The sequence below is a fragment of the Pongo abelii genome, chromosome 18, assembly GCF_028885655.2.
Source record: "Pongo abelii isolate AG06213 chromosome 18, NHGRI_mPonAbe1-v2.0_pri, whole genome shotgun sequence".
NCBI classification, from domain to species: domain Eukaryota; kingdom Metazoa; phylum Chordata; class Mammalia; order Primates; family Hominidae; genus Pongo; species Pongo abelii.
Genome location: NC_072003.2, coordinates 31,642,135 through 31,669,484, shown reverse-complemented (window position 1 = coordinate 31,669,484; position 27,350 = coordinate 31,642,135). Strand labels below are relative to the sequence as shown.

Sequence of the window (27,350 nt, the reverse complement as noted above, 5' to 3'; positions counted from 1 at the left end):
GTAATTCTCTCTGGAGGTCGCGGGGGGCACTGGGGAGCGTCCCCTAAAGCACCGGCGCCGCGAAGGCTCATGGGCGTAGTAGTTCTCAGGTCGGCGGGCTGTGGAGGTGATCAGAGTGGGAGTCAGGCGGGCTAGGCCGGGCCAGGAGGGAGGGGCTCGGGCTCCGGGAGGCAGCTGCGGCTCCGACTGCTCAGGAACCTCCTCCTGGGCCCGGCAGAGAGAGACCCCGAGTCCCCCGGAGTCCGACTCGCTACGCGGGTCTTGCGAGATATCTGGCCGCCTCTGCCGCAGCTGGAGGTAGGGGACCAGGTCCTGGACGCCTTTCGGGGATAGGGTGAAGTGTGACATCTCGCTCCGCTGAGACTTTGTTTTCTAATCTGTAAAATGGGAATAGTAGTATCCACTTCATAGGGAGAGCCTGACATCTACCCCTGAGAGGAGATGAACTGGGTAGGAGTCAGTGTTGGGCCCTGTGAGATCAGGCAGCTTGCGGGGACCCTGTACTGCTAGACCTCACAGGGCCAGAGCCCACAAGACAGACAGCTTCGCTGCCCACCCCTGTAGCCCCTCAGCAGCCTAAGGAGCAATTCCGTTGGGCATCGCCCCACCGATCTAATTTTGCAGATGAGGAGCCAAGGATGAGGAGCCAGCTAGGGGAGCCTTTAAGGGCAGCCTGAGTCTCCTTTATTCTGTCGGTGGCCCCAGCACCTAACAGGGTGGAGCATGCAGTGAATGTTGAATGAATGGCTGCAAGGGTAGTCAATGTCCCTTAACTTTCACATCCATCATCTCATGGCAGCTTCCACAGTGCACTTAAAAGTGTTAATTGTGGCTGCTTAACCCTGGCTAATGTTCCGGAACTCATCAGATCCTGAGACTCAGTGGACAGTGTTTGTTTCAAATAGATTCCCTAATTCCTCCCCTGGAGATTATGATTCCGTGGGGTCTATGCACAGACTGGGAAGCTATATAACAAACACTCTTCTAAAACTGAGAAGAGGCTGGGCACAGTGGCTACAGTCCCAGCCTATAGTCCCAGCAGTTTGGGAGGCTGAGGTGGGAGGACGGTTTGAAGCCAGGAGTTCAAGACCAGCCTGGGCAGATTAGGAGACCCTATCTCTACAAAAAAATTTTTTTAATTAGCCAGGCACAGTAGCATGCACCTATAGCCCCCTCCTACTCAGAAGGCCGAGGCAGGAGGATCGCCTGAGCTCAGGAGTTCAAGGCTGTGGTAAGGTATGATCATGACACTGCACCCCACCATGAGTGACAGAGAAAGACCCGATCTCTTTTTTTTTTTTGAGACAGAGTCTCACTCTGTCGCCCAGGCTGGAGTGCAATGGGGCGATCTCGGCTCACTGCAACCTCCACCTCCTGGGTTGAAGCAATTCTCCCACCTCAGCCTCCTGAGTAGCTGGGACTACAGGCATGTGCCACCACGCCTGGCTAATTTTAGGATTTTTAGTACAGACGGGGTTTCACCTCGTTGGCCAGACGGCTCTCGAACTCCAGACCTCAAGTGATCCGCCCATTGTGGCCTCCCAAAGTGCTGGGACTACAGGCGTGAGCTACCACGCCCGGCCAAGAAAGACCCCATCTCTATAAAAATTTTTTGGCCGGGCGTGGTGGCTCACACCTGTAATCCTAGCACTTTGGGAGGCCGAGGTGGGTGGATTGCCTGCGTTCAGGAGTTCGAGAACAGCGTGGGCAACACGGTGAAACTCCGTCTCTACTAAAATACAAAAAATTAGCTGGCTGTGGCTGTGTGCACCTGTAGTCCCAGCTACTCGGGAGGCTGAGGCAGGATAATTGTTTGCACCCGGGAGGCGGAGGTTGCAGTGAGTTGAGATCGTGCCACTGCACTCCACCCTGGGCAACACAGCGAGACTCCGTCTCCAAAAAAAAAAAAATTTTTTTTTTAATGAAAACTCAGAGGAGTTTGGGAAACTCTGAACTAGAGCTTTATGATGTTCAGGCATTCATATTGTTTCACAATCAGCGCTCCCAGGGCTACCCCGGGTAGTAGGAGCTATTATTTCCCCCATTTTGCAGGTATGAAAACTGATGGTCAGTGTGATTAAGGAATCCAACACCACTAAACCCCCAAAAGTGTGCACACTGCGCTGTACTTTAATTTTTTTTTTTTTTTTTTTGAGACAGAGTCTCACTCTGTTGCCCAGCTGGAGTGCAGTGGCACGATCTCGGCTCACTGCAACCTCCATCTCCTGGGTTCAAGCCATTCTCCTGCCTCAGCCTCCCGAGTACCTGGGATTACAGGTGCCTGCCACCACGCCCAGCTAATTTTTGTATTTTTAGTAGAGATGGGGTTTCGCCATATTGGCCAGGCTGGTCTTGAACTCCCGACCTCAAGTGATCCGCTCACCTTGGCCTCCCAAAATGCTGGGATTATAGGTGTGAGCCACCATGCCCAGCCAGACTGCACTATAATTTAACTCTCATTTTACTACTCAGATAAAGTGAGGAACTTGCTAAGACTTCTCTCTTCCTGGCCCTCCAATTAATCAGTTCTGCTTAGGAAAGGCTGGTATCATGTGTAGTATAAACGGGTTTTGTTTTTGTTTTTTTGACAGAGCCTTGCTGGGTCTCCTAGGCTGGAGCATAGTGGGGCAGTCACAGCTCAGTGCAGCTTCAGCCTCCCAGGCTCAATCTACCTCAGCCTCCCAAGTAGCTGGGATTACAAGCATACACCACCACGCCTGGCTAATTTTTGTATTTTTTGTAGAGATGGGGTTTCGCCATGTTGGCCAGGCTGGTCTCCCAATACCGGGGCCCAAGCAGTCCGCCCACCTTGGCCTCTCAAAGTGCTGGGATTACAGGCGTGAGCCACTGTGCCCAGCCTAAAAGTGTTTTCTTTGTTTCTACTCTGTACCTAAGTCACTGTACTCCTAGGAATTTATCCTAAGACACTATTGGCCACTAGCAAGTTGTGAGTTTTTGGGGGTGGTATTTGAATTAATGGTTTATATTTTTGTGGTGCTGTATTTATTTTAATGTGTATTAGCTTGAAAAAAACTGGCATAATAAGTTTAAAAAAAAACCAAATCAACTTAAAAGAACATTGTTTGGTAGATAATATTATGGATGCACTGGGCACAATGGCTCACACCTATAATCCCAGCATTTTGGGAGGTCGAGGCAGGCGGATCACTTGAGGCCAGGAGTTCGAGACCAGCCTGGTCAACATGGTGAAACCCCGTCTTTACTAAAAATACAAAATTAGCTGGGCATGGTGCACGCCTGTAGTCTCAGCTACTCAGGAGGCTGAGGCAGGAGAATCGCTTGAACCCAGGAGGTGGAGGTTGCAGTGAGCCGATATCACACCATTGCACTCCAGCCTGGGTGAGAGAGCGGGACTGTGTCTCAAAACTAAAATAAAAACTATAATGTGTGGTATGAATATATGGCAAATTTTTTGGAAGGTAGTGAACAAATGGCTAGAGTTTGAGAAACACGGTGTTCAGAAAAGAGCCCAGAGGGAGAAAATTTTTTCTAGAGCTGTTGACCATAGCATCCTCTGTATTAGTGAATGGCTCAGTCAGAAGTCTTGATTTACAGATAACAGATTTTACATTGGCTGGCTTAAGCAGAAGAGGGATTTGTTAAGGGTATTAGGCAGCTTACAGAATTGTGGGGCAAGCTGGAGAACTAATTCCAAGCCATAGAACTGATCTGACCTGATAAGAAAACTGCTGTTACTGTCACTACCATCAAATGCTACATGCCAGGATTTCAACTCGTCTGTTATAGCTACTGCCGGGGGCACTGAAACCACTTCTGCTATTGCTTGAGACCAGGAGTTCGAGACCAGCCTGGGCAAAATAGTGAGACCTTGTCTCTACAAACATAAAAATAAAAAAATTTGCCAGATATGGCAGCACATGCTTGTATAATCCCAGTTACTGGGGAGGCTGAGACAGGAAGATCACTTGAACCCAGGAGTTTGAGGCTGCAGTGAGTAATGATAGCACCACTGCACTCCAGCCTGTGTGACAGTGCCAGATCATGTCTCTAAAACAAAAAGGGCCAGGTGTGGTGGCTCACACCTGTAATCCCAGAACTTTGGGATGCTGAGGTGGGCGGATCACGAGGTCAGGAGATCGAGACCATCATGGCTAATATGGTAAAACCCCATCTCTACTAAAAATACAAAAAATTAGCCAGGAGTGGTGGCACGCGCCTGTAGTCCCAGCTACTTGGGAGGCTGAAACAAGAGAATTGCTTGAACCCAGGAGGCAGAGGTTGCAGTGAGCTGAGAGTGCGCCACTGCACTCCAGTCTGGGCGACAGAGTGAGCGAGACTCCATCTGAAAAAAAAAAAAAAAGAAATTAAAAAGGGCCAGACGTGGTGGCTCATGCCTGTAATCCCAGCACTTTGGGAGGCCAAGGCAGGTGGATCACGAGGTCAAGAGATTGAGACCATCCTGGCCAATACGGTGAAACCTGTCTCTACTAAAAAAATACAAAAATTAGCTGGGCATGGTGGTGCTTGCCTGTAGTCCCAGCTACTCAGGAGGCTGAGGCGGGAGACTCGCTCGAACCTGGGAGGTGGAGGTTGCAGTGTGCCGAGATCGCGCCACTGCACTCCAGCCTGCCGACAGAGCAAGACTCTGTCTCCAAAAAAACAAGACAAAACAAAACAAAACAACCTATCCAAAACAGGACTCTCCACTTCCTCCCATTCTCCTTATACATCTGAACGTGGGGCACCACTGTTCTCCCCTCCCCTCTCCCCACACCTACGCTCCTCCCCAGTTCTGATTCTCCAAACGGAATCCCTAGTGTGACCCCACGTCTCACTATCTCCTCTGTCAACACTGTGGTTCAATTGGGATCATTTCTCATCCGGGTTACCTCAGGAGCTCTCCAGTGGGTCTCCAGGCTTCTGTTCTCCTTCCCAACGCCTTTCTTTTTTTTTTTTTTCCAAGGTGGAGTCTTGCTCTGTCACCCAGGCTGGAGTGCAATGGCACGATCTTGGCTTACTGTAACCTCCGCCTCCCAGGTTAAAGCGATTCTCCTGCCTCAGCCTCCCGAGTAGCTGGGATTGCAGGTGCCTGCCACCACTCCCAGGTAATTTTTTCGTATCTTTAGTAGAGATGGAGTTTCACCATGTTGGCCAGGCTGGTCTCGAACTCCTGACCTCGTGATCCACCCGCCTTAGCCTCCCAAAATGCTGGGATTACAGGCATGAGCCACCGCACCTGGCCTTCTTCTTTTTTTAAAAAAAATACATATATTGGCCAGGCGTGGTGCCTCACGCCTATAATCCCAGCACTTTGGGAGGCTGAGGCAGGTGGATCACGAGGTCAGGAGCTCAAGACCAGTCTGACCAACATGGTGAAACTCCATCTCTACTAAAAATACAAAAAATAGTTGGGCATGGTGGTGCGCACCTGTGGTCCCAGCTACTCAGGAGGCTGAGGCAGAAGAATCACTTGAACCCAGGAGGCAGAGGTTGCAGTGAGCCGAGATTGTGCCACTGCACTCCAACCTGGGCGACAGACTGAGACTCTGTCTCAAAAAAAAGAAAAAAGAAATTAAAAAAAAAAAGAGTAAAGAAAAAGGCCACTACTCTAATATGCAGGGAATAAACTATGAGTGAATAAACTATGAGCAAGACTCCGTAGCCAAAAAAAAAATATATATATATACACACACATATATATACACACACATATATATACATATATATATACACATATATACACACATATATATACACATATATATACATACACATATATATACACACATATATACACATATATACACATATATACACACATATATATACATATATACATATATATACATATATACATATATATACATATATATACACATATATATATACACACACATATATATATATATACACATATATATATATATATAGGCTGGGCACTGCAACCTGCAACCTCTGCCTGCCGGGTTGAAGCAATTCTGCCGCAGCCTCACAAGTAGCTGGGATTACAGGCGTGCGCCACCATGCCCAGCTAATTTTTTGTAGTTTTAGTGGAGACAAGTTTTCACCATTCTGGCCAGGCTGGTCTCGAACTCCTGACCTCATGATCCGCCCACTTCAGCCTCCCAAAGTGCTGAGATTACAGGCATGAGCCACTACGCCCAGCGCCCACCGCCCCCAATTTTTCTTTTTCTTTTTTTTTTTTGTAGAGACGGGGTCTCCCTATGTTGCCCAGGCTAGTTTCAAATTTCTGGCTCAAGCAATCCTCCTACTTTAGCTTCCTAAAATGCTGGGATTTCAGGTGTGAACCATCACGCCCAGCCCCCAATACCTTTCACATCCATTCTCCATGCAGCAGCCAGATCAGTCTTTAAAATGTGCATCGAAGCCGGGTGCAGTGGCTCACGCCTGTAATCCCAGCACTTTGGGAGGCCAAGGCGGGAGGATCACAAGGTCAGGAGTTTGAGACCATCCTGGCTAACACGGTGAAACCCTGTCTCTACTAAGACACAAAAAAAATTAGCCGGGCGTAGGTGGTGCACACCTGTGGTCCCAGCTACTCAGGAGGCTGAGGCAGGAGAATGGCGTAAAACCCGGGAGGTGGAGCTTGCAGTGAGCCAAGATCGGGCCACTGCACTCCAGCCTGGGAGACAGAGCGAGACTCCGTCTCAAAAAAAAAAAAAAAAAAAAAAAAAATGTGCATCGTCTCAGAACTTTGTGAGGCCAAGGTAGGAAGAGAGCTTGAGCCCAGGAGTTTCAGGACTAGCCTGGGCAACGTAGTGAGACTCCATCTCTACAAAAAATTTGAAAAATTAGCAGGGCATGGTGGCAAGCACCTGTAGTTCCAGCTCTGTGGGAGGCTGGGGTGGGAGGTTCACTTGATCACTTGAGCCCAGGAGGTCAAGGCTGCAATGAGCCGTGATCACACCGCTGCATTTCAGCACGGGTGACAGAGCAAGACCCTGTCTTAACAAAAATAATAATATAAATAAAATATTGACCGTAAATGAATCCTCCCTAAATGACTCCTCACTGCACTTGGAATAAAATCCAAATTCCTACTTTAAATGGGCGATTTGTATCTCAATCATGGTAGGTGAATTATATCTCAATAAAGCTGTTATTAAAAAAATAATAAGGCCAAGTATGGTGGCTCATGCCTGTATGTAATCCCAGCACTTCAAGAGGCCGAGGAGGGTGGATTGCTTGAGCCCAAGAGTTTGAGACCAGCCTGGGCAACATGGCAAGACCCCATCTCTACAAGAAATAGAAAAATTAGCTGGGCATGGTAGTGCACCCCTGGAGTCCCAACTACTTGGAAGGTTGAGGCAGGAGGATCAATTCAGCCTGGGAGTTCAGGTTGCATTGAGCTGTGCTCAAGCCACTGCACTTTTGCCTGGGTAACAGAACGAGACCCTGTCTCAAAATAATAATGACAATAATAATAAAATTCTCCATGTGTCCCACAAGGCCTGCATAATCTGGCCAGCTCTTTGAACCCATGTAGTACGACTTTCATTTTCCTCACTCCCCTGGCCGCACTAGCTCTTCATTTTTGTTTTTGTTTTGAGACAGAGTCTCGTTCTGTCGCCCAGGCTGGAGTGCAGTGGCACAGTCTGGGCTCACTGCAACCTCCATCTGCTGGATTCAAGCAATTCTCCTGCCTCAGCCTCCCGAGTAGCTGGGATTACAGATGACCACTACCACACCCTGCTAATTTTTGTATTTTTAGTAGATGGGGCATCACCATGTTGGCCAAGCTGGTCTCCAACTCCTGACTTCAGGTGATCTGCCCACCTTGGCCTCTGAAGGTGCTGGGTGCCTTACAGGTGTGAGACACCATGCCTTGCCCACACTGGCCCCCCCTTTCGTTTTGCAAACATTCCATTATTGTTTCTTTTTTTTAATCGTTGAGACAGAGTCTCACTCTGTCACCCAGGCTGGAGTGCAATGGTGTGATCTTGGCTCATTGCAACCTCCACCTCCTGGGTTCAAGGAATACTCATGCCTCAACTTCCCAAGTAGCTGGGATTACAGGCAAGGGCCACCACACCCGACTAATTTTTTATTTTTAGTGAAGACGAGGGGTTTCACCATGTTGGCCAGGCTGGCCTCAAACTCCTGGCCTCGAGTGATCTGCCCGTCTCTGCCTCCCAAATTGCTGGGAGTACAGGCATGAGCCACCGCACCCGGCCCCCATGATTGTTTCTACCTTGATTTTCTTCATAGCAACTACATGCCCAAAATTATCTTACTAGTTTGCTTGTTTTCTTCCCATCTCACCAGCTCATGGCACTAAGAACTTATTTTTTTATTTTTTTATTTTTTTGAGACAGAATCTTATTCTGTCGCCCAGGCTAGAGTGCGGTGGCGCGATCTCGGCTCACTGCAAGCTCCGCCTTCTGGGTTCACGCCATTCTCCTGCCTCCGCCTCCGGAGTAGCTAGGACTACAGGCGCCCGCCAGCACGCCCGGCTAATTTTTTTTTTCTTTTTTTTGTATTTTTAGTAGAGATGGGGTTTCACTGTGTTAGCCAGGATGGTCTCGATCTCCTGACCTCGTTATCCGCCTGCCTCGGCCTCCCAAAGTGCTGGGATTACAGGTGTGAGCCACCACGCCCAGCCTTTTTTACTCTTAAGAACAATGCTGGCCAGGCGCGGTGGCTCACGCTTGTAATCCCAGCACTTTGGGAGACCAAGGTGGGTGAATCACGAGGTCAGGAGTTAAAGACCAGCCTGGCCAACCCCATCTGTACTAAAAATACAAAAAAAAAAAAATAGGTGGGGGTGGTGGTGGGTGCCTGTAATCCCAGCTACTAGGGAGGCTGAGGCAGGAGAATCACTTGAACCCGGAGGCGGAGATTGCAGTGAGCCCAGATCACGCCACTGCACTCCAGCCCAGGCGACAGTGCAAGACTCCATCTCAAAAAAACACACACACACAAAAAAAAAAACAAAAAAAAGTGCCTAATACTTAAGTGAATCAGTATTTGTTGGAGGATTTATTGAATCATTTCAATTGAGCATTTGCATTGGGCTTAGTAAGTTTTCTGAGGTTTTCAATGGAAAGCGAATTTTGTATCCACATTCATTTTTATAAATAAAGATGGATCACTGTACCTTCTTGGCCCTCAGCTTTATTATCTACAAATTGGGGGTGGAGGTTAAATCATATGATGATCTCTAAGATTTCTTGTAGCTCTAAAACTTCTAAGAGGAGGATGGGGTCTGGTGCAATGGAAATGAGTACTGGGCTAGCCAGGAACTTAGTGGCACATTAAGGACTAGGTCCCAGCACACTGTCCTTGGTGCCACTCAATAAATCCTTCCTCAGAGGAAGCTCAAGGGCATCCTTCACTCTTCACTCTTCCCACCAGCCAACTTGGCAGCACCTCCTGGGAAGTTTCTCTGGTTAAACCCCTTGGCACCAACCCCATTACATCGCCATAGCCAGGCCAGCATCAGCCCCCTTGTGGACCACTGCACCAGCTTCTGCTCTGCCTCCTGCCTCCCCAAGTCCCTGCATGCCAACCCTGAGTGTGCTTCCAAAACCAGGGCTCCCGTCACACCCATGTCACTCTGATGTGATGGGAGACATCACAACTGGAAGCACTTGGTGAATGTCACACAAAAGCTACTAAGTAAAAGGTACTTGAGGCCAGGCCCAGTGGCTCACACCTGTAATCCCATCACTTTGGGAGGCCGAGGTGGGTGGATCACTTGAGGTCAGGAGTTCGAGACCAGCCTGGCCAACGTGATGAAACCTCGTCTGTACTAAAAATACAAAAATTAGCTGGACGCGGTGATGCACACGTGTAATCCCAGCTACTTGGGAGGCTAAGGCAGGAGAATTGCTTGAACCCGGGAGATGGAGGTTGCAGTGAGCCAAGATTGCATCACTGCACTCCAACCTGGGCAACAGAGTGAGACTCTGTCTCAAAAAAAAAAAAGATAGTTGAGAGGTGGCCTAGGTGGACCAGCCATGCATGGCTTCCCAGAGGAGGCTACACTGTCCCCCATCAGGTTCAACAGTTCACAAGAATGGCTCATAATGGGGAGTGGGGGCGGGGGGGGGGTGAAAGGGCAAAACATAATATAAATGTATTTATTACCACTGAACTGTACACTTAAAAATGGTAAAGATGTAAATTATACATGTAAATTTTACTTAAATAAAAACAATGACTCATAGAATGCAGGAAAGCACTACACCTGGGATTACAGCTTTACAAAGAATACAAAGCAGGGGCAACCAATGAAGAGACACACAGGGAGAGCTGGGAGAGCAGGCCACCAAGCTCCTGTGCCCTCTCCCCTGTGGAAGCGGGGCACGTCACCTCCCAGCACATCAATGCATTTGCCGACCAGAACACCCACTGAGTTTCAGTGTCTGGAGTTCTTTTTTTTTTTTTTGAGATGGAGTCTCGCTCTGTTGCCCAGGCTGGAGTGCAGTGGCGCAATCTCGGCTCACTGCAAGCTCTGCGTCCTGGGTTCACGCCATTCTCCTGCCTCAGGCCTCCCGAGTAGCTGGCACTACAGGTGCCCGCCACCACGCCTGGCTAATTTTTGGTATTTTTAGTAGAGACGGGGTTTCACTGTGTTAGCCAGGATGGTCTCGATCTCCTGACCTCGTGATCCATCCGCCTCTGCCTCCCAAAGTGCTGGGATTACAGGCGTGAGCCACCGTGCCCGGCTGGAGTTCTTATTAGTAAATCACTGGCCATGTGATTGGTCTTACCTCCCTGGGGGTTGGGCTGGCTCAAAATCCCAACCCTCTAATCACAAGGTTGGTCTTTCTGGTGACTAGGCCCTATCCTGAAGCTACTGAGGGCCTGCCATGAGTCACCTCATTAGCAAAAACTCAGGTGTTGGCTGGGCACAGTGGCTCACGTCTGTAATCCCAGCATTTTGGGAGGTAGGGGTGGGTGGCTCACCTGAGGTCAGGAGTTCGAGAGCAGCCTGGCCAACGTGGTGAAACCCTGTCTCTACTAAAAATACAAAGATTAGCTGGGTGTGGTGGCCCATGCCTGCAATCCCAGCTACTTGGGAAGTTGAGGTGGGAGAATGGCTTGAACCCGGGAGGAGGTGGAGGTTGCAGTAAGCCAAGATGGCGCCACTGCACTCCAGCCTGGGAGACAGTGAGACTCTGTCTCAAACAAACAAACAACAAAACTCAGGTGTTACATAAGGAACTTCTGAGTAACAGACATTTCTATGACTCAGGAAATTCCAAGTGTTTTGGAAGCTCTATGCCAGGAACCTAGGACAAAGACCAGCCAAATTCTTTTTAAAATTTTATTTATTTGGCTGGGCATAGTGGCTCACACTTGTAATCCCAGCACTCTGGGAGGCCAAGTCGGGCAGATCACTTGAGGCTGGGAGTTCGGGACCAGCTTCGCTAACATGGTGAATCCCCATCTCTGCTAAAAATATAAAAATTAGCCAGTCCTGGTGGCGCACGCCTGTAATCTCAGCTATTCGGGAGGCTGAGGCATGAGAATCACTTGAACCCAGGAGGCAGAGTTTGCAGTGAGCTGAGATCATACCACTGCACTCTAGCCTGGGTGACACAGCGAGACTGTTTCTCAAAAAAAAAAAAAAAAAAAAAAAAAATCATTTATTTGGGTTTTTTTAGAGACAGGATTTTGCTGTGCATGATCTTGGCTCACTGCAACCTCTGCCTCCCTGGTTCAAGCCATTCTCATGCCTCAGCCTCCCGAGTAGCTGGGATTACAGGCATGGACCACCACACCTAGCTAATTTTTTTTTATTTGTTGTAGAGATGGGGTTTCACCATGTTGCCCAGGCTGGTCTTGAACTCCCAGCCTCGGGTGATTCGCCTGCCTCAGCCTCCTAAAGTGCTGGGATTACAGGCGTGAGCCACCACGCCCAGCCTATTTATTTAACTTTTATTTTAGGTTTGGGGGTACATGTGAAGGTTTATCACATAGATAGACACCTGTCATGGGGGTTTGTTGTACATGGGGGAGTGTTGTACATCACTCAGGTATTAAGCCCAGTACCCAACAGATAAATTCCTTATTAAATGACAGAAGATCACTGGGCGATGAAAGCTGAGCTGATGAGACAGCCCTGTTTTATTTGCTGGAGCTATTGGGAAAGCTATACTCTTTTTCTGCCAGGGTTGTTTAAGCTGGTAGAATGAGGCTTGGCTATTTTGCTACTTACGAGAAGACAACCTCCCTGAGAACGAAGACAGTCCAGGGAGCCAGGCGTGGGTCATGCCTGTGGTCCCAGCTACTGGGGAGGCTGAGGTGAGAGGATTGCCTCAGCCCAGGAGTTCGAAGCTGCAGTAAGCTATGATTGTACCACTGCACTCCAGCCCGGGTGACAGAGCAAGACCCTGTATCAGGAAAAAAAAAAGAGAAAAAGAAAGAAAGTCCGGGGAAAAGCAGAACTAAAAGAGACTGAGACCAAGTTAAAATCAACATTGAGCCTCTGGCTCCAGCCATGCCTGAAGTCATTCTATCTCTGATTTTTCAATTATTTAAACCAATAGACCCCCCGCTCTTTTCATGTTTAAGTTAGCTGGAATTAGGGTTTCTAGTAGTTATAGCGGAAAGCATCCCGAGTTTTACATCCCTGCTTATGAGGAAGAAGGGTTTCTCCCCTTCATATTAATGCCTTGACTTAACCTGGGTCCTGGATAATGTCCCCACCAACCTTTCCCGCAACCTTGCTCCTTCAGCGACCATCCTCTCTACTGATTCCTTTCCCCTTAATGTTTCCAACAAAATCAGATCTTCCTCAAGATAGAAACAAACAAGCAAACCTTTCTACCTTCTCACTTACAACCTGCCTTATCTCTGTCCTCCTCTTTTCAGCCAAACTGTGTAGAACATCTCTCCACATTTTTCCTCCCACTTGTTGAATTTTTTTTTTTTTTTTTTTTTTTTAAGATGGAGTCTTGCTCTGTCGCCCAGGCTGGAATGCAGTGGCACGATCTTGACTCACTGCGACCTCCACCTCCCAGGTTCAAGCGATTCTCCTGCCTCAGCCTCCCAAGTAGCTGGGATTACAGGTGCGTGCCACCACGCCTGGCTAATTTTAGTAGAGACAGGGTTTTGCCATGTTGGCCAGGCGGGTCTCAAACTCCTGTCCTCAGGTGATCCGCCTGCCTTGGCCTCCCAAAGTGCTGGAATTACAGGCATGAGCCACAGCGCCCGGCCTCCTCCTTCTTTACCTTCCACTCATTCCTCAAACCACTACCATTTGGCTTCTGCTGAAACTACTCTCACCAAGTCACACAGCAGTCTCTTACTTATCAATGCCTTCTAGAGGAGACGATGGCAGCGCACCCTGTGATCTCCCACAGATCCCTTTATATCATTTGTGTTTGTGTTTGCCCATTTCCCCTGACACACACACACATCCTATACTCACTCCCACACTCCCTGGTCTCTGGTATGTGATTTCTGTTCCAATAGTTAGGACTCCAGATTTATTTTTTTTAATTTCTGGAGATGGAGTCTCCCTCTGTTGCCCAGTCTGGAGTGCAGTGGCACGATCTCAGCTCACTGCAACCTCCACCTCCCAGGTTCAAGCGATTCTCGTGCCTCAGCCTCCCAAGCAGCTGGGATTACAGGCACGTGCCACCACATCTGGCTAATTTTTTATATTTTTGGTAGAGATGAGGTTTCGCTATGTTGGCTAGGCTGGTCTCAAACTCCTGACCTCAAGTGATCTGCCCACCATAGCCTCCCAAAGTGCTGGGATTGATTACAGTGGGATTGATTACAAGACTGAGCCACCATGCCCAGCACTTTTTTTTTTTTTTTTTTTTGAGATGGAGTCTCGCTCTGTTGCCCAGGCTGGAGTGCCGTGGGATGATTTTGGCTCACCACAGCCTCCGCCTCCCAGGTTCAAGTGATTCTCCTTCCTCAGCCTCCCGAGTAGCTGGGATTACAGGCATGTGCCACCATGTCCAGCTAATTTTTGTATTTTTAGTAGAGGTGGGGTTTCACTATGTCGGCCAGGATGGTCTTGAACTCCTGAACTCACGATGCCCCCGCCTCGGCCTCCCAGTGTTGGGATTACAGGCGTGAGCCACTGCGCCCGGCCATCTTAGAACATTTTTTTTTTGAGACGGAGTCTCGCTCTGTTACCCAGGCTGGAGTGCAGTGGTGCGATCTCAGCCCACTGCAAGCTCTGCCTCCAGGGTTCACGCCATTCTCCTGCCTCAGCCTCCCGAGTAGCTGGGACTACAGTTGCCCGCCACCACGCCCGGCTAATTTTTTTGTATTTTTAGCAGAGATGGGGTTTCACTGTGTTAGCCAGGATGGTCTTGATCTCCTGACCTCGTGATCCGCCTGTCTCGGCCTCCCAAAGTGCTGGGATTACAGGCGTGAGCCACTGCGCCCGGGCTTGAACATTCTTAGGTGAGTCAGGATATTTATCCGTCTTCCCCTCTTGGGTTATTTATTTGTCTTCGAGTTCCAGGATGGGCACTTGATCCAATCAGCTACTCAGTTCTGGAAATTTCATTGGGAATCTCAGAAAAGAGGCATGCTCCTTCTAGGAGAGTTGCTAAGCTATTAGGGTTTAAGCTTGGAGCTACAAAAAGCTATTTTGCCACTAAGAGAGGAGAGCCTGCCTGAGGGTGAAGCCAAATGCATGGGGAAGGCAGAACCAGAGATGGTGAGCCACAGGTTCCTGATATCTTCTGGCCCCTGTGTTCACCTGTCCTAATCTGTCCGCTCTGAACTTTTTGATTACTTGGGCCATAGCGTCCTTTACTGTTTAGGCCAGCTGGAGCCGGGTCAATCAGAGACTGGATGGGTGGAGGATCTCACTGTGCTGATGCTTTCGACTACCCTCCATACTTTAATTGTTCTCGATTTCTCTAACTGGCCTTGATGTCTCTTCTGAGCTCCAGACTATATGCCCACAGATGTCTCAAAAGCACGTCTGAAACTGACCTCATTATTATTATTATTATTTTTGAGATGGAGTCTCGCTCTTTTGCCCAGGCTGGATTGCAGTGGCACAGTCTTGGCTCACTGCAACTTCTGCCTCCCGGGTTCAAGTGATTCTTCTGCCTCAGCCTCCTCTCAAGTAGCTGGGAGTACAGGCGCCTGCCACCAAACCCGGCTAAATTTTTTGTATTTTTAGTGCAGATGGGGTTTCACCATGTTGGTCAGGCTGGTCTCAAACTCCTGACCTCAAGTGATCCGGCAGCCTCGGCCTCCCAAAGTGCTGGGATTACAGGCGTGAGCCACTGCGTCCGGCCTTGCCCTCATTAATTCTTTCTTTTTTTTGATAGGGAGTCTAGCTCTGTTGCCCGGGCTGGAGTGCCGTGGCGCCAACTCGGCTCACCGCAACCTCTGCCTCCCGGCTTCAAGCTATTCTCCTGCCTCGGTCTCCCAAGGGGCTGGGATTACAGGCGCCTGCCACCAGGCCCGGCTAAATTTTTTGTATTTTTAGTACAGACAGGGTTTCACCATGTTGGTCAGGCTGGTCTCAAACTCCTCACCTCAAGTCATCCGCCAGCCTCGGCCTCCCAAAGTGCTGGGATTACAGGCGTGAGCCAGCGCGCCCGGCCCTGACTTCACTTTTTTTTTTGTTTTGTTTTTTTTAAGTGGGGATTCTAGTTCTGTTGCCCGGGCTGGAGTGCTACGGCGCCATCTCGGCTCACCGCAATCTCTGCCTTCCGGATTCAAGCTATTCTCCTGCCTCTGCCTCCCGAGGGACTGGGACTACAGGCGCGCGCCACCATGCCCGGCTAATTTTTGTATTTTTAGTAGAGACGGGGTTTCACTATGTTGGCCAGGCTGTTCTCGAACTCCTGACCTCAGGTGATCCACCTGCCTCGCCCTTCCGAAGTGCTGGGATTACAGGCATGAGCCACTGCGCGGGGCCCTGACCTCATTATTTCTACCCACCCCCACCCCCCCACCCATCTTCATCTCCAGTCTCAGAGATGCAAACTCCTGGAACGCCTGCCCCTTTCCTCAGATAATCCAAGGTCGTAAGTTCAGGCTCCGCCTCCCCGCAGGGCCTCCCCAAGGTCACCCGCTTCCTTCCTCGCTCAGCTCATTGGGGGCGTTGTCCGCATGCCCCTCCGCAGCGGGGCCGGCGCTCTAGGCTGCAGCGGGCCGTTCACACAGCCTCATCATCTCGCTGGTTTCCGGTGCTCGGCGGCTACTCTAGCCCTCAGCCGGGCCCTGGGACTCTATCCCCTAAGGCGCTTCTCTATGGTCGACATTGCCCCTTTGTCCCGAATTTCCTCCGGGACGACGCTCTAGTGGGATCCAAGCCCTTCCCCCGCTGCGTCTGTGGTCGCTTTTAGGTGCAACTGGAGAAGGCACTGAAGCCCTACGAGATCCACACCGTCTTCGGTCTCCCGGGGTCGGCGCCGAGTGGAAGGATGGCGGAAGTAAGTATGAAGGTGCCCTTCCCTCCCGCCGCTGTTCTCTATGGTCGCTTCCCTCAGCGACGGGAAAGGGGGTCCTGGCGCCTGCGCGGAACCGGGCTGGGCGCTCGTCGCGCAGTGGGTGGGGGCGCAGGGAGCGGGAGCCGCCGCCGCCGCCGCCGGAGCTAACCGCGGGGACCGAGATGCAGGTGGGACCGGAACCGGAACCCCCCTCTTCAAGTGCCTTTTCCCTCTCCGCGACCCGGCCCTGGCGCCCGAGAGGATTCCTGTTGGGGGTGGGCGTGGAGGGCCGGGGGCTGGAGGGGCACTCGGCCCCGGAGAGTGCAGCAGACAGGGTTGGTCCCGAGGCGGATGCGGCCCCGGAAAATGGGCGGCTGGGGGGTGTCCAGGGAGTAGGGTCGGGTCGGAGTATATGGACCACCGGGCCCGGAGGGTCCGAGCCGAGAGCGGAGCCTGCACCCTCCACCACCCGCCCTTCGGGAAATATCAGAACTGAGCCAGGAGGCAGGTGCACCGGGAAAATGTGTCTGAGTCCTGCTTGGCAGAAGAGAAACTGAGTCACCAGCTTAGGAGTCGTAGGGTCAGCGGGCCTGAAGGGGGCTGGGTCTGTCTGCGGTGCAGAGGGTTGGGTGGGCCTGTGTGAGCCGAGGTGGCCGCTGGCTGGAGATTGGTCTGCACTTCTTGGCTGGGTTCCCCCGTGCTCCATGACTCTTCCATCTCCTGATTGTTTCTCGTTGGTTTGGAGTTGTCCCTGCGGTTGGAGCCATCTGAGCTTGTAGGGTCGAGGCCCAGGAGGAAGGGGAGGGTTCGCCGACTTACAGCCTGGCTGTAGGTTTGAACAGGAGTCTGAGGTCGCTGAGGGTTTGGGGAGACTTTCCTGAGCTGCTCTGGCCCCAGTCCTGGGGCTGTCACCTTCCAGTATTGCGTGGGGGGAGGAGCGCTAACAAAAGAGCCAAGGGTTGTAAATTCCACACCCAGCTCTGCCACTTTCTAGTTGTAAGACCTTGAGAGGGCTCCTCCTTTCTCTAATTTCTCTTTTAGAAAATTGGAACTATAATATTCTTCTCCCACATGAATATAGTAACAATGGCAGTCGTTTAGCGGATGCTTCCTTTGCGTTCAGCGCTGACATACCCCATTCCATGTAATTCTCTCAACATTTCGAGGGGGGAGGGATCATTAGCTCTGCTTAACAGATACAAAAACGGAGGCTCAGAGAGGACGTGGAATTTGTTCAAGATAACATCGCTCATAAGGTGGCTGGACTGGGTGCTTATAAGGTGGTTTGAGCCCTGGTCTGACTCCAAGTCCATGGCCTTAACCAGAAGGCTAACCTGCCTTTAGGGCATACTCCCCAGTGGGAGAATGGAAGGTGAAAAATCCTAGGGCCCCAGCTCTCCCTGTGATGTTTTGTTTACGTGAGGCCAGCAAAGACTTGACCTGACCCAACCCAGTTTCTCCTTTGGGGCCCCTGCGGCCTCTGGCCCCAGACTGAAGGGATACCAAAGAAGTGGGCTGCAGCTGTTTCAAATCTCTTTCACGCAGTGCGTGGGTGCTGGACTCTGGGGTCAGCTTTCAAGACAATTACTGTTTTGGTCCGTCATGCATCCATCCTCATTAATGAATCGGCCCCCTCCAAAGAGCTGGACCCTAAGATGAGTGAGGCAGGCTTTCTAAGGTCTAGAATCCCAGCTTCCCTCTAGCCCCCTGCGTGCTGGGGTGGTGAGGTGCTATGGCTGAGGCTGGCCCAGCCGGTCCCTGGGGACAGGGACTATGAAGTGGGGAAAATAGTAGACTTGGAGTTCTGAAACTTTTCTGAGCTTCGGTTTCCTCATCTGTTCGAGAGGTGTTTGAAACCTCTCAGGGAAAGGTAAGATAACCAAGTGGAGCCTCTAGAATGGCTCATGGGAAGTGTGACATGAATATTGGAGGATCTGATGGAGAGAAGGGGGGTGATCTGGAAAAGTTTTCTTTTTTAGGGGGAAGGTGCTCCAAAGCCCTCTACTGCTGGATCCAAAGCTAAGGAAAGTGGGGGCAAATGTGGCAGGCTCGGGGCAGGCTAGACGCTGGGGAGCCAGTTGGCTGGGGCCTGCAGGGTGCCAGAATCTGGGAGAGGGAAGGGAGGTGTTGGGCTCCCTTCCCCATTGCTCTCTGCGGAGTCTGAAGTAGGGTCTGACATCTCTGGCTGGGGGTGGGATGCAGCCTCCAGTGCGCCCTCAGCAGTGACCCTCGTGTGTGCCTCTCTCTTCCTTCCGCAGCTGCTGCCGCCCACCCCTCGTCTTCTGGCCGCCTCCCTCTTTGTGCCCCACAGGCTCCCCCTCTCCACCTCCTGGGGCCCATCATGAATGGTGCCCCTTCCCCAGAGGACGGGGCCTCCCCCTCGTCTCCCCCACTGCCCCCACCCCCGCCCCCTAGTTGGCGGGAGTTCTGTGAGTCCCACGCCCGGGCTGCGGCTCTGGACTTTGCCCGCCGTTTTCGCCTCTACCTGGCCTCCCACCCCCAATATGCGGGGCCTGGGGCTGAGGCTGCCTTCTCCCGCCGTTTTGCCGAGCTCTTCCTGCAGCACTTTGAAGCCGAGGTGGCCCGGGCCTCTGGCTCCCTGTCGCCACCCATCCTGGCTCCCCTGAGCCCTGGTGCGGAGATTTCGCCACATGACCTGTCCCTTGAGAGCTGCAGGGTGGGTGGGCCCCTGGCTGTGCTGGGCCCTTCTCGATCATCTGAGGACCTGGCCGGCCCCCTCCCTTCCTCAGTCTCTTCCTCCTCTACAACCTCCTCCAAGCCGAAGCTCAAGAAGCGCTTCTCCCTGCGCTCAGTGGGTCGCTCCGTCCGAGGCTCAGTCCGTGGCATCCTGCAGTGGCGGGGGACCGTTGACCCTCCCTCCTCCGCTGGGCCCCTGGAGACCTCGTCAGGCCCCCCAGTCTTAGGTGGAAACAGCAACTCCAACTCCTCTGGCGGGGCTGGGACCGTTGGTAGGGGACTGGTCAGTGATGGAACGTCCCCTGGGGAAAGATGGACTCACCGTTTTGAGAGGCTGAGACTCAGTCGGGGAGGGGGCGCCTTGAAGGATGGAGCAGGGATGGTGCAGAGGGAAGAGCTGCTGAGTTTCATGGGGGCTGAGGAGGCAGCCCCTGACCCAGCCGGAGTGGGCCGGGGAGGAGGGGTGGCTGGGCCTCCTTCAGGGGGAGGAGGGCAGCCTCAGTGGCAGAAGTGCCGCCTGCTGCTTCGAAGTGAAGGAGAAGGAGGAGGAGGAAGTCGCCTGGAGTTCTTTGTACCACCCAAGGTGAGGCCCCTTGAAGGGTGGGTGACTGAGAGCAAGTGAGAGAGTGCTCAGAGTGGTCACAGCCCTGCAGATAAGCTCTGGGGTTTACCAGCCCACGGCCCTGGTGTTGCTCACTTTTTGTTGGTAAAGCTGGCTCCTGGCTCTGTGTTAGCAGCTGCGGGCAGGACTGAGAAAGCAGTGTGACTGCCTTTTGTCTAACTTCCTGAGGATGTAGAAGGAAAGATGAATGTCTGGAGGGAAGGGAAGAGTGGTCTTTGGAAACCAAACACCCGGATCTGTTTCTTTCTCCTGACCTAGGCCTCTCGGCCCCGACTCAGCATCCCCTGCTCTTCTATCACAGACGTCCGGACAACCACAGCCCTGGAGATGCCTGACCGGGAGAACACGTTTGTGGTTAAGGTAGGAATTCAGCTTCCCACCCGCCGGCAGTGCTTGTGTTAAGGAGAAAGCCTTCAGCGCATTTAAGCAAGTGGCGTCGCCGAAAGGAGGTATATATATGTGTCCAGTGCCTTGAAAGTGTGTCCCTGGGGCTGCAGCTTTTCTGGGATAGGGGAAGACAGGGAAATGTTCTTACTCTCAAAAACAATGTCTCCACTTGAAAGAGAACTGTGGGGTTTTTGTTGTTGTGGTTGTTTTAGAGAGACAGGGTCTCCCTCTAAATCAGGAGTGCAGCAACCTGATCATAGCTCGCTGTAGCCTCGTGTAGCCTCGAACTCCTGGGCTCAAGTGATCTTCCTGCCTCAGCCCCCTAAGGAGCTGGGACTACAGGCATGTGACACCATGCCTGGCTAATTTTGTTATTTATTTACATTTGAGATAGAGCCTCGCTCTGCTGCCCAGGCTGGAGTGCAGCAGCACGATCTTGGCTCACTGCAACCTCTGCCTCCCGGGTTCAAGCGATTCTCGTGCCTCAGCCTCCTGAGTAGCTGGGATTACAGGCGTGCACCACTATGCCCAGCTAATTTTTTTGTATGTTTAGCAGAAATGGGTTTTGCCATGTTTGGCAGGCTGGTCTCAAACTGGCCTCAAGTTATCCACCCCCCTTGGCCTCCCAAAGTGTTGGGATCACAGGTGTGAGCCACTGTGCCTGGCCTTATTTTATTTTATTATTTATTTATTTTTTTTGAGACGGAGTCTCGCTCTGTTGCCCAGGCTGGAGTGCAGTGGTGCGATCTTGACTCACTGCAAGCTCCACCTCCTGGGTTCACGCCATTTTCCTGCCTCAGCCTCCCGAGTAGCTGGGACTACTGGCACCCGCCACCACGCCCGGATAATTTTTTTGTATTTTTAGTAGAGACGGGGTTTCACTGAGTTAGCCAGGATGGTCTCGATCTCCTGACCTCGTGATTCGCCCGCCTCGGCCTCCCAAAGTGCTGGGATTATAGGTGTGAGCCACTGCGCCCGGCCTATTTTATTTTATTTTATTTTTATTTTTTATTTTTTTGAGACGGCGTTTTACTCTATCTCCCAGGCTGGAGTTGAAGTGGCATGATCTTGGCTCACTGCAACCTCTGCCTCCCGGGTTCAAGCGATTCTCCTGTCTCAGCCTCCTGAGTAGCTGGGACTACAGGCGCCTGCCACCACGCCTGGCTAATTTTTGTATTTTTAGTAGAGACGGGGTTTCACCACATTGGTCAGGTTGGTCTCGAACTCTTGACCTTGTGATCCACCCTCCTTGGCCTCGCAAAGTGCTGGAATTACAGGTGTGAGCCATCGTACCCGGCCCGGCCTAATTTTATTTTTCAATTTTTTTAGAGACAGGTTCTCACTGTGTTGCCCAGACTGGTCGAACTCCTGGGCTCAAGTGATCCTCCAGAGGTGCTGGGATTACAGGTGTGAGCCGCTGTACCCGGCCTCCAGAGAGAATTCGAATGCATCTTGTTTTTAGACAGCCTACATACATTGTTCTCATTAGGCATGGATTAAGCCTCCTCCCTGCCCCTGCCCCAGCTGAGGCGTCGTCTCATCTCTGTAGGTGGAAGGTCCCTCCGAGTATATCCTGGAGACAGTGGATGCCCAGCATGTGAAGGCCTGGGTGTCTGACATCCAAGAATGCCTGAGCCCAGGGTGAGGAGCCTGACTTCTGTCGCTAAGGGACATAGGGTGGGGTTGGGGAGCAGCCTTGCGCCTCTCACCTGGTGACTTTCCTCCCAGCACCATCTTCCCTGTCTCTGCAGACCCTGCCCTGCTACCAGTCCCCGCCCCATGACCCTTCCTCTGGCCCCTGGGACCTCATTCCTTACAAGGGAGAACACAGACAGCCTGGAGCTGTCCTGCCTGAATCACTCGGAGAGTCTACCCAGCCAGGACCTGCTGCTTGGACCCAGCGAGAGCAATGACCGCCTGTCGCAGGGTAAGGGTGGAGCCTGAGAGAGCTCGGAGCCTCGGAACCTGCCATGCGGGGCCCCTGCTGTCAGGCACCATGCCCTCTCCAGACTCCACTGTGCCCCCATCCCTGTTTTCCAGATGCCCCACCCCAACCCCACCAAATGTTGGTCTTTTGTCCCTGAACACAGCCACAGTTTGCTGTTTAGAATAATCGTGACCCCACGCAAGCCCCAAGCAAACCTTAGCCAGCCTTCTGCGCCCAGCCTTGTCACTTTTTCAGTCATTGTCCTGCCAGCCACCACTCTGGCTGGAAATAATGGTTGTTTTCTCCAAGCTTCTGGAACACTTTGTAGAAATCTTTGTTTTGTTCTTACTCTGCATCTCTGTGTCTGTCAGGGGCAATCACATTTTCTCTTGACTCCGTACTTTTTGGTCTGACCAAACACACATACCCAACAAACACACAAAGATGTGTCACCCGGTCCCAACTCATATTTCTAGATTCGGCCTCCACTATAGCCTTTTCTCCTGACCCTCCGTTCTGAGTTCCAGCTGCACAGTGCCTAGCACACAGGCTGTATTCAGTGAATGAACACATGATTCATGGAATCTTAGATCTAAAGTGGACCTTGCATCTCATCAGATCTCAGTAGCTAAGACCAGGGAGAGGACACCTGAGGGTCACTGAGGAAGACAGGGGCTGCGCCACCCTGTTTCCCAAGCCATGCTGTCTGTGCACCACACGCCTGTCTTCTGAGCACTGCCTGCCTATGACATTTGTGTAGGCAGTGGCCTGCTGTTGGACAGACTTGGAGGATGGCCCTAGTGCATACCTGGCCCTGCTCTGTGTCCCGGGCCAGGATGGGGTAGCTAGGATGCCTGAGATGAGCTCCTTGTCCTCTAGAGGCTTTGAGCTGGGTTGACATCACTCCCTATAGAAAGCTTAGTGTCCCCTGATCAGCACAAGCAGGAAGCACGTTGGGAGCTCGGGGGAGGAAGAGAGCAGGGGAAGGTGGGAGAGACAGGGACTGCGACGCCGAGGAAAGGAGAGGACACGCCTGGGGACGCGAAGGGCAAGAGCAGAGACCTGCGGGGAGGGCCCAGGATATGGGGACAAATTGGATGGTATAATTGGGTTAAAGTGGAAGAGACGTGAATACAAGGTAAGGTAAAGCTCAAGTTGGTGTGGGTTGGGGGAGTAATAGAAGGAGCATCTTTGATTCCTCTTAGAGTTAGGGGCTTTGTCCTATAGTTCAACAAAGGACACCTTTTTTTTTTGTTTGTTTTTTAAATTTTTTTATTTTTAAAAAATTGTTTGTGTTTTTGTTTTTGAGATAGGGTCTTGCTATGTCTCCCAGGCTGGAGTGCAGTGGTGCAGTCACAGCTTCCTGCAGCCTTGACCTCCCTGGCTCAAGCCATCTTCCTGCCTCAGCCGCTCAAGTTGCTGGGACCACAGGCGTGTGCCACCACCACACCTAGCTAATTTTTTATTTTTTGTAAGAGATGGGGTCTCACCATGTTGCCCAAGCTGGTCTTGAACTCGTGGTCTCAAGTTATTCTCACACCTCGGCCTCCCAAAAGGCTGGGATTACAGGTGTGAGCCACTGTGTCCAGCAAGAATTCCGTGTGTGTGTGTGTGTGTGTGTGTGTGTTTTGAGACAGGCTTGCTCTGTCGCCCAGGCTGCAGTGCAGTGAAACAATCTCGGCTCACTGCAACCTCCGCCTCCCGGGTTCAAGCAATTCTTCTGCCTCAGCCTCCCAAGTAGCTAGGATTACAGGAGTGCACCACTACGTCCAGCTAATTTTTGTATTTTTAGTAGAGATGGTGTTTCACCATGTTGCCCAGGCTGCTCTCGAACTACTAACCTCAAGTGATCCTCCTGCCTCAACCTCCCGAAGTGCTGGGATTACAGGTGTGAGCCACCGTGCCCGGCCCAGAACTCCTTTTGAATGTCAAAATATTTGAGGCAGCTGGGCACGGTGGCTCACGCCTGTAATCCCAGAGCTAAGGTGGACAGATCACATGAGTCCAGGAACTCAGGGCCAACCTGGGTTGTTATATAGCGAGACCCCTTCTCTACAAAAACACATGTATATATATTTAAGGCATTCTATTCTCTGTTTCTGCAACAGTCTTTCAGCTGTTGATTCAGAAAAAGATGGAGACACATTGGGACTTTAGGACCTCCTTGCAATAACTTTGCAGTCCCTCAGCAGCGCAGGAAGCATCAGTTAGGAGCCATTGGTAAAAGCATCAGGGGTCACTACCCACAGAGCTGTTTGGCATCTTGGCCAGCGACTGCACACAGGGTAGACTACTGGTGAGGAAATGGGCCCAGGACAGTCCTTTAGAAGAGGAATTTCTTGGGTTCTCAGCTTTGCCCTTTTTTTTTCCAGGGGCATATGGGGGCCTCTCAGACCGCCCCTCGGCATCCATCTCCCCCAGCTCTGCCTCCATTGCCGCCTCCCATTTTGACTCGATGGAACTGCTTCCCCCAGAGTTGCCCCCCCGCATCCCCATTGAAGAGGGACCCCCAGCAGGGACAGTTCATCCCCTCTCAGCCCCCTACCCTCCCTTGGACACTCCGGAAACAGCCACAGGTACCGGAGGTGTGAGTGTGCACGTCTCCAGGCCTGGGTGCCTACTTTCCTGACCACCTCTCCTGGGATCCCGAGGGAGCTGGCCCAGGGGAGTTGGGGATGCATGCGGGGAGCAGGCGCCTTGAGGGGAAGGCAAGGCTTTTTTCTCCCAGGATGGGGGAGGCTGCCCTGACACCCCGGTTTCCCTCCCTCTCTCCTTCCTGAAGGGTCCTTCCTGTTCCAGGGGGAGCCAGAGGGTGGTGAGGGGGACCAGCCCCTCTCAGGGTATCCTTGGTTCCACGGGATGCTCTCTCGGCTCAAGGCTGCACAGTTGGTGCTGACTGGCGGCACTGGCTCCCACGGTGTCTTCCTGGTGCGCCAGAGTGAGACAAGGCGGGGTGAATACGTCCTCACCTTCAACTTCCAGGGCAAGGCCAAGGTGAGCCACCCTGTGGGAAAGGCTCTGTTCTGTGCATAGTTGGCAGTGGGGTCAGGGAGCGCTGCCGGGGGAGGGGGTTTGTACCTGGCAGGGCCTTTGCCTCCTACCTCACCTCCCCCATCCCGCCCTCAGCACCTGCGTTTGTCGCTGAACGAGGAGGGTCAGTGCCGGGTCCAGCACCTGTGGTTCCAGTCCATTTTCGATATGCTCGAGCACTTCCGGGTGCACCCCATCCCTTTGGAGTCGGGAGGCTCCAGTGATGTTGTCCTTGTCAGCTATGTCCCATCCTCCCAGCGACAGCAGGGTGAGCAGAGCAGGTCTGCAGGGGAGGAGGTGCCCGTGCACCCAAGAAGTGAGGTGTGTGTGCCAGAAAGATGGGGCAGGGGGGCTATGACAAGAAGCTTTGCTTGGGAGAGCAGGGTAGAGGAGGCTGCTGTGCCTCAGGGTTTGGAAGGGAAAGAAATGCGCTGATAGGACACAGGAAGGCAGAAGGCTCTTAGCCGGAGCCGGGGCAGCAGCTGAGAGGTGGGCGGGCGCATCCCCATTCCATCGGATCCTCTGTTCCATTGTCTGTCTGTCTCCTGGACCCATCCTGGCCTCGTCTTTGCCCTCCGTCGCAGCCTGGCCTTGGGCCTGCCCTTCCCGGGGATGCTCGGTCTGGTCCCCCTCCCTCCTCCCTCAATGTCTCATGTCCCTGTCTGATCTCTCCCTTTCCCTTGCCCCACCGTCCCATCTGTCCCCACGTTGCCCCTCCCCCCAGGCCGGGAGCAGGCTGGGAGCCATGCAGGGGTGTGCGAGGGAGATGGATGCCACCCCGATGCCTCCTGCACCCTCATGCCCTTCGGAGCGAGTGACTGTGTGTAAGTGTGGTCCTCCTCTCACCACCGCCCATGATCCATCTTCCATGGATGGGGGGTTGCTCAGGAGATGGGATGTGGGGAGACAGCCACGCTCCTGGGGGGCTGAGTGAAGGGGAGGCTGCGGCAGGAGCTCACCTGCCTCCGCAATCAGTCTGTTTTCTTACCATTCCTATCCAGAACCGAACATCTCCCATGACCCACCCCAGCCCCCTGAACCCCCTTCATGGACAGATCCCCCACAGCCTGGGGCAGAAGAGGCGTCGAGGGCGCCAGAAGTGGCGGCAGCAGCAGCCACAGCAGCCAAAGAGAGGCAAGAGAAAGAGAAAGCGGGCGGTGGAGGGGTCCCGGAAGAGCTGGTCCCCGTGGTTGAGCTGGTCCCCGTGGTTGAATTGGAAGAGGCCATAGCCCCAGGCTCAGAGGCCCGGGGTGCTGGGTCTGGTGGGGACGCGGGGGTGCCCCCAATGGTGCAGCTGCAGCAGTCACCACTAGGGGGTGATGGAGAGGAAGGGGGCCACCCCAGGGCCATTAACAACCAGTACTCCTTCGTGTGAGCCAACCCCACCCGCTCCACCCTTTTTAAGCCCCCCAGCCCTGCTCGTGAGATTGGGCTGGGTAGGGACAGAGGAGGCTGAAATCCCTCCCCCATGCTTCCTGACCCTTGTTGGCCAAGGGCATCTTCGATGGTACAAGCAGAGGCTCGGGAGAGGCTCCCGTCACACACTACAGGTCCCCTCCCCAGGGCAGGGGATTTGGGCTCCATGAGCTCCTTGAGGGGCTCTTCTGGTCAGCCCCACCCTGGGGGCCATTTCCCCAATAACCACCCCCAGCCCGAGGCAGGGTGAGGGGGAAGGGCTGTCAGTTACATTAAGGTGGTTGTTGTTGTTGTTTTAAACAAAATGGAGAAGCATAAATAAATAAAAAGGTTTATCTCGGTTCTGTCGTGATGGCTATGGCCAGTGTTTGCCGTGGGGACTGGGGACAGTTGGGTTGGGAAGGCAGCCCACTCAGTGCCCACAGGCCAGAGGGCTGGCCCAGGCCGAGTCGTTCTTCAGTGCTGTGCTTTCGGGGCCATGCCTGTCTCTGACAGCCTTGTTCATGGAGGACTAAATGATGCTCTTGGGGTCTCCTGTGAGTTTTTGTCATGGGATGGTGCTGTGAATGGCAGGCCTGGTGATCTCCAGCGGCCCTTCCTGAGTTATGGCTTCCTACCCTAGAGAGAGCTGGCAGCGAGAGATGGGAGGCACAGTGGCTGTGCTGGAAGAGATTGAACGTGGCAGTCACAGAGTAGCCACAGAGGGGCCCAATGGCCCCCTTCTCAAAGCCAGGCTGGAGGGTGGATGGCAGAGAGCACTAGCTTCTGTCCTGGCCTTGTCACTCACTGGCCTGGGCAAGGTGTAGCCACGCCGGGCCTGAGCATCCTCATCTGTGATATGGGAAGTTTCATCTTGAGTCAGAGCTGCTGACATGGTTTGCTTGGCCTGGACATGGTG

General features: G+C 52.5%; 1 protein-coding gene across 11 annotated transcripts; it reads left to right on the top strand.

Moving 5' to 3' along the window:
* Nucleotides 1–86: 86 nt before the first annotated feature.
* On the top strand, nucleotides 87–26,793 carry SH2B1 (SH2B adaptor protein 1). Of its 11 annotated transcripts, XM_063717248.1 has the most exons (12): nucleotides 87–297; nucleotides 12,901–13,022; nucleotides 16,290–16,376; nucleotides 18,632–19,653; nucleotides 19,951–20,052; nucleotides 21,629–21,720; nucleotides 21,831–22,006; nucleotides 24,379–24,582; nucleotides 24,789–25,000; nucleotides 25,133–25,304; nucleotides 25,761–25,860; nucleotides 26,038–26,793. In XM_063717248.1, exons 4-12 carry the CDS (start codon nucleotides 18,715–18,717, stop codon nucleotides 26,054–26,056), a joined length of 2,016 nt encoding a protein of 671 aa, XP_063573318.1. In that variant the 5' UTR covers nucleotides 87–297; nucleotides 12,901–13,022; nucleotides 16,290–16,376; nucleotides 18,632–18,714; the 3' UTR covers nucleotides 26,057–26,793. The 11 variants fall into 11 exon arrangements, with proteins under 11 accessions (XP_063573318.1, XP_063573319.1, XP_063573317.1 ...); XM_063717249.1 differs by lacking the exon at nucleotides 12,901–13,022 and having other exon boundaries at nucleotides 186–297; XM_063717247.1 differs by lacking the exon at nucleotides 12,901–13,022 and having other exon boundaries at nucleotides 186–297; nucleotides 25,133–25,357.
* Nucleotides 26,794–27,350: the final 557 nt, after the last annotated feature.

Coding starts and splice junctions, on each gene's coding strand:
- SH2B1 (XM_054533747.2), top strand. CDS start 18,715: ATGAATGGTGCCCCTTCCCCAGAGGACGGGGCCTCCCCCTCGTCTCCC. Junction 24,583..24,788: donor CACTCCGGAAACAGCCACAG/GTACCGGAGGTG, acceptor TCCTTCCTGAAG/GGTCCTTCCTGTTCCAGGGG. Junction 25,305..26,037: donor ATCCTCCCAGCGACAGCAGG/GTGAGCAGAGCA, acceptor ATTCCTATCCAG/AACCGAACATCTCCCATGAC.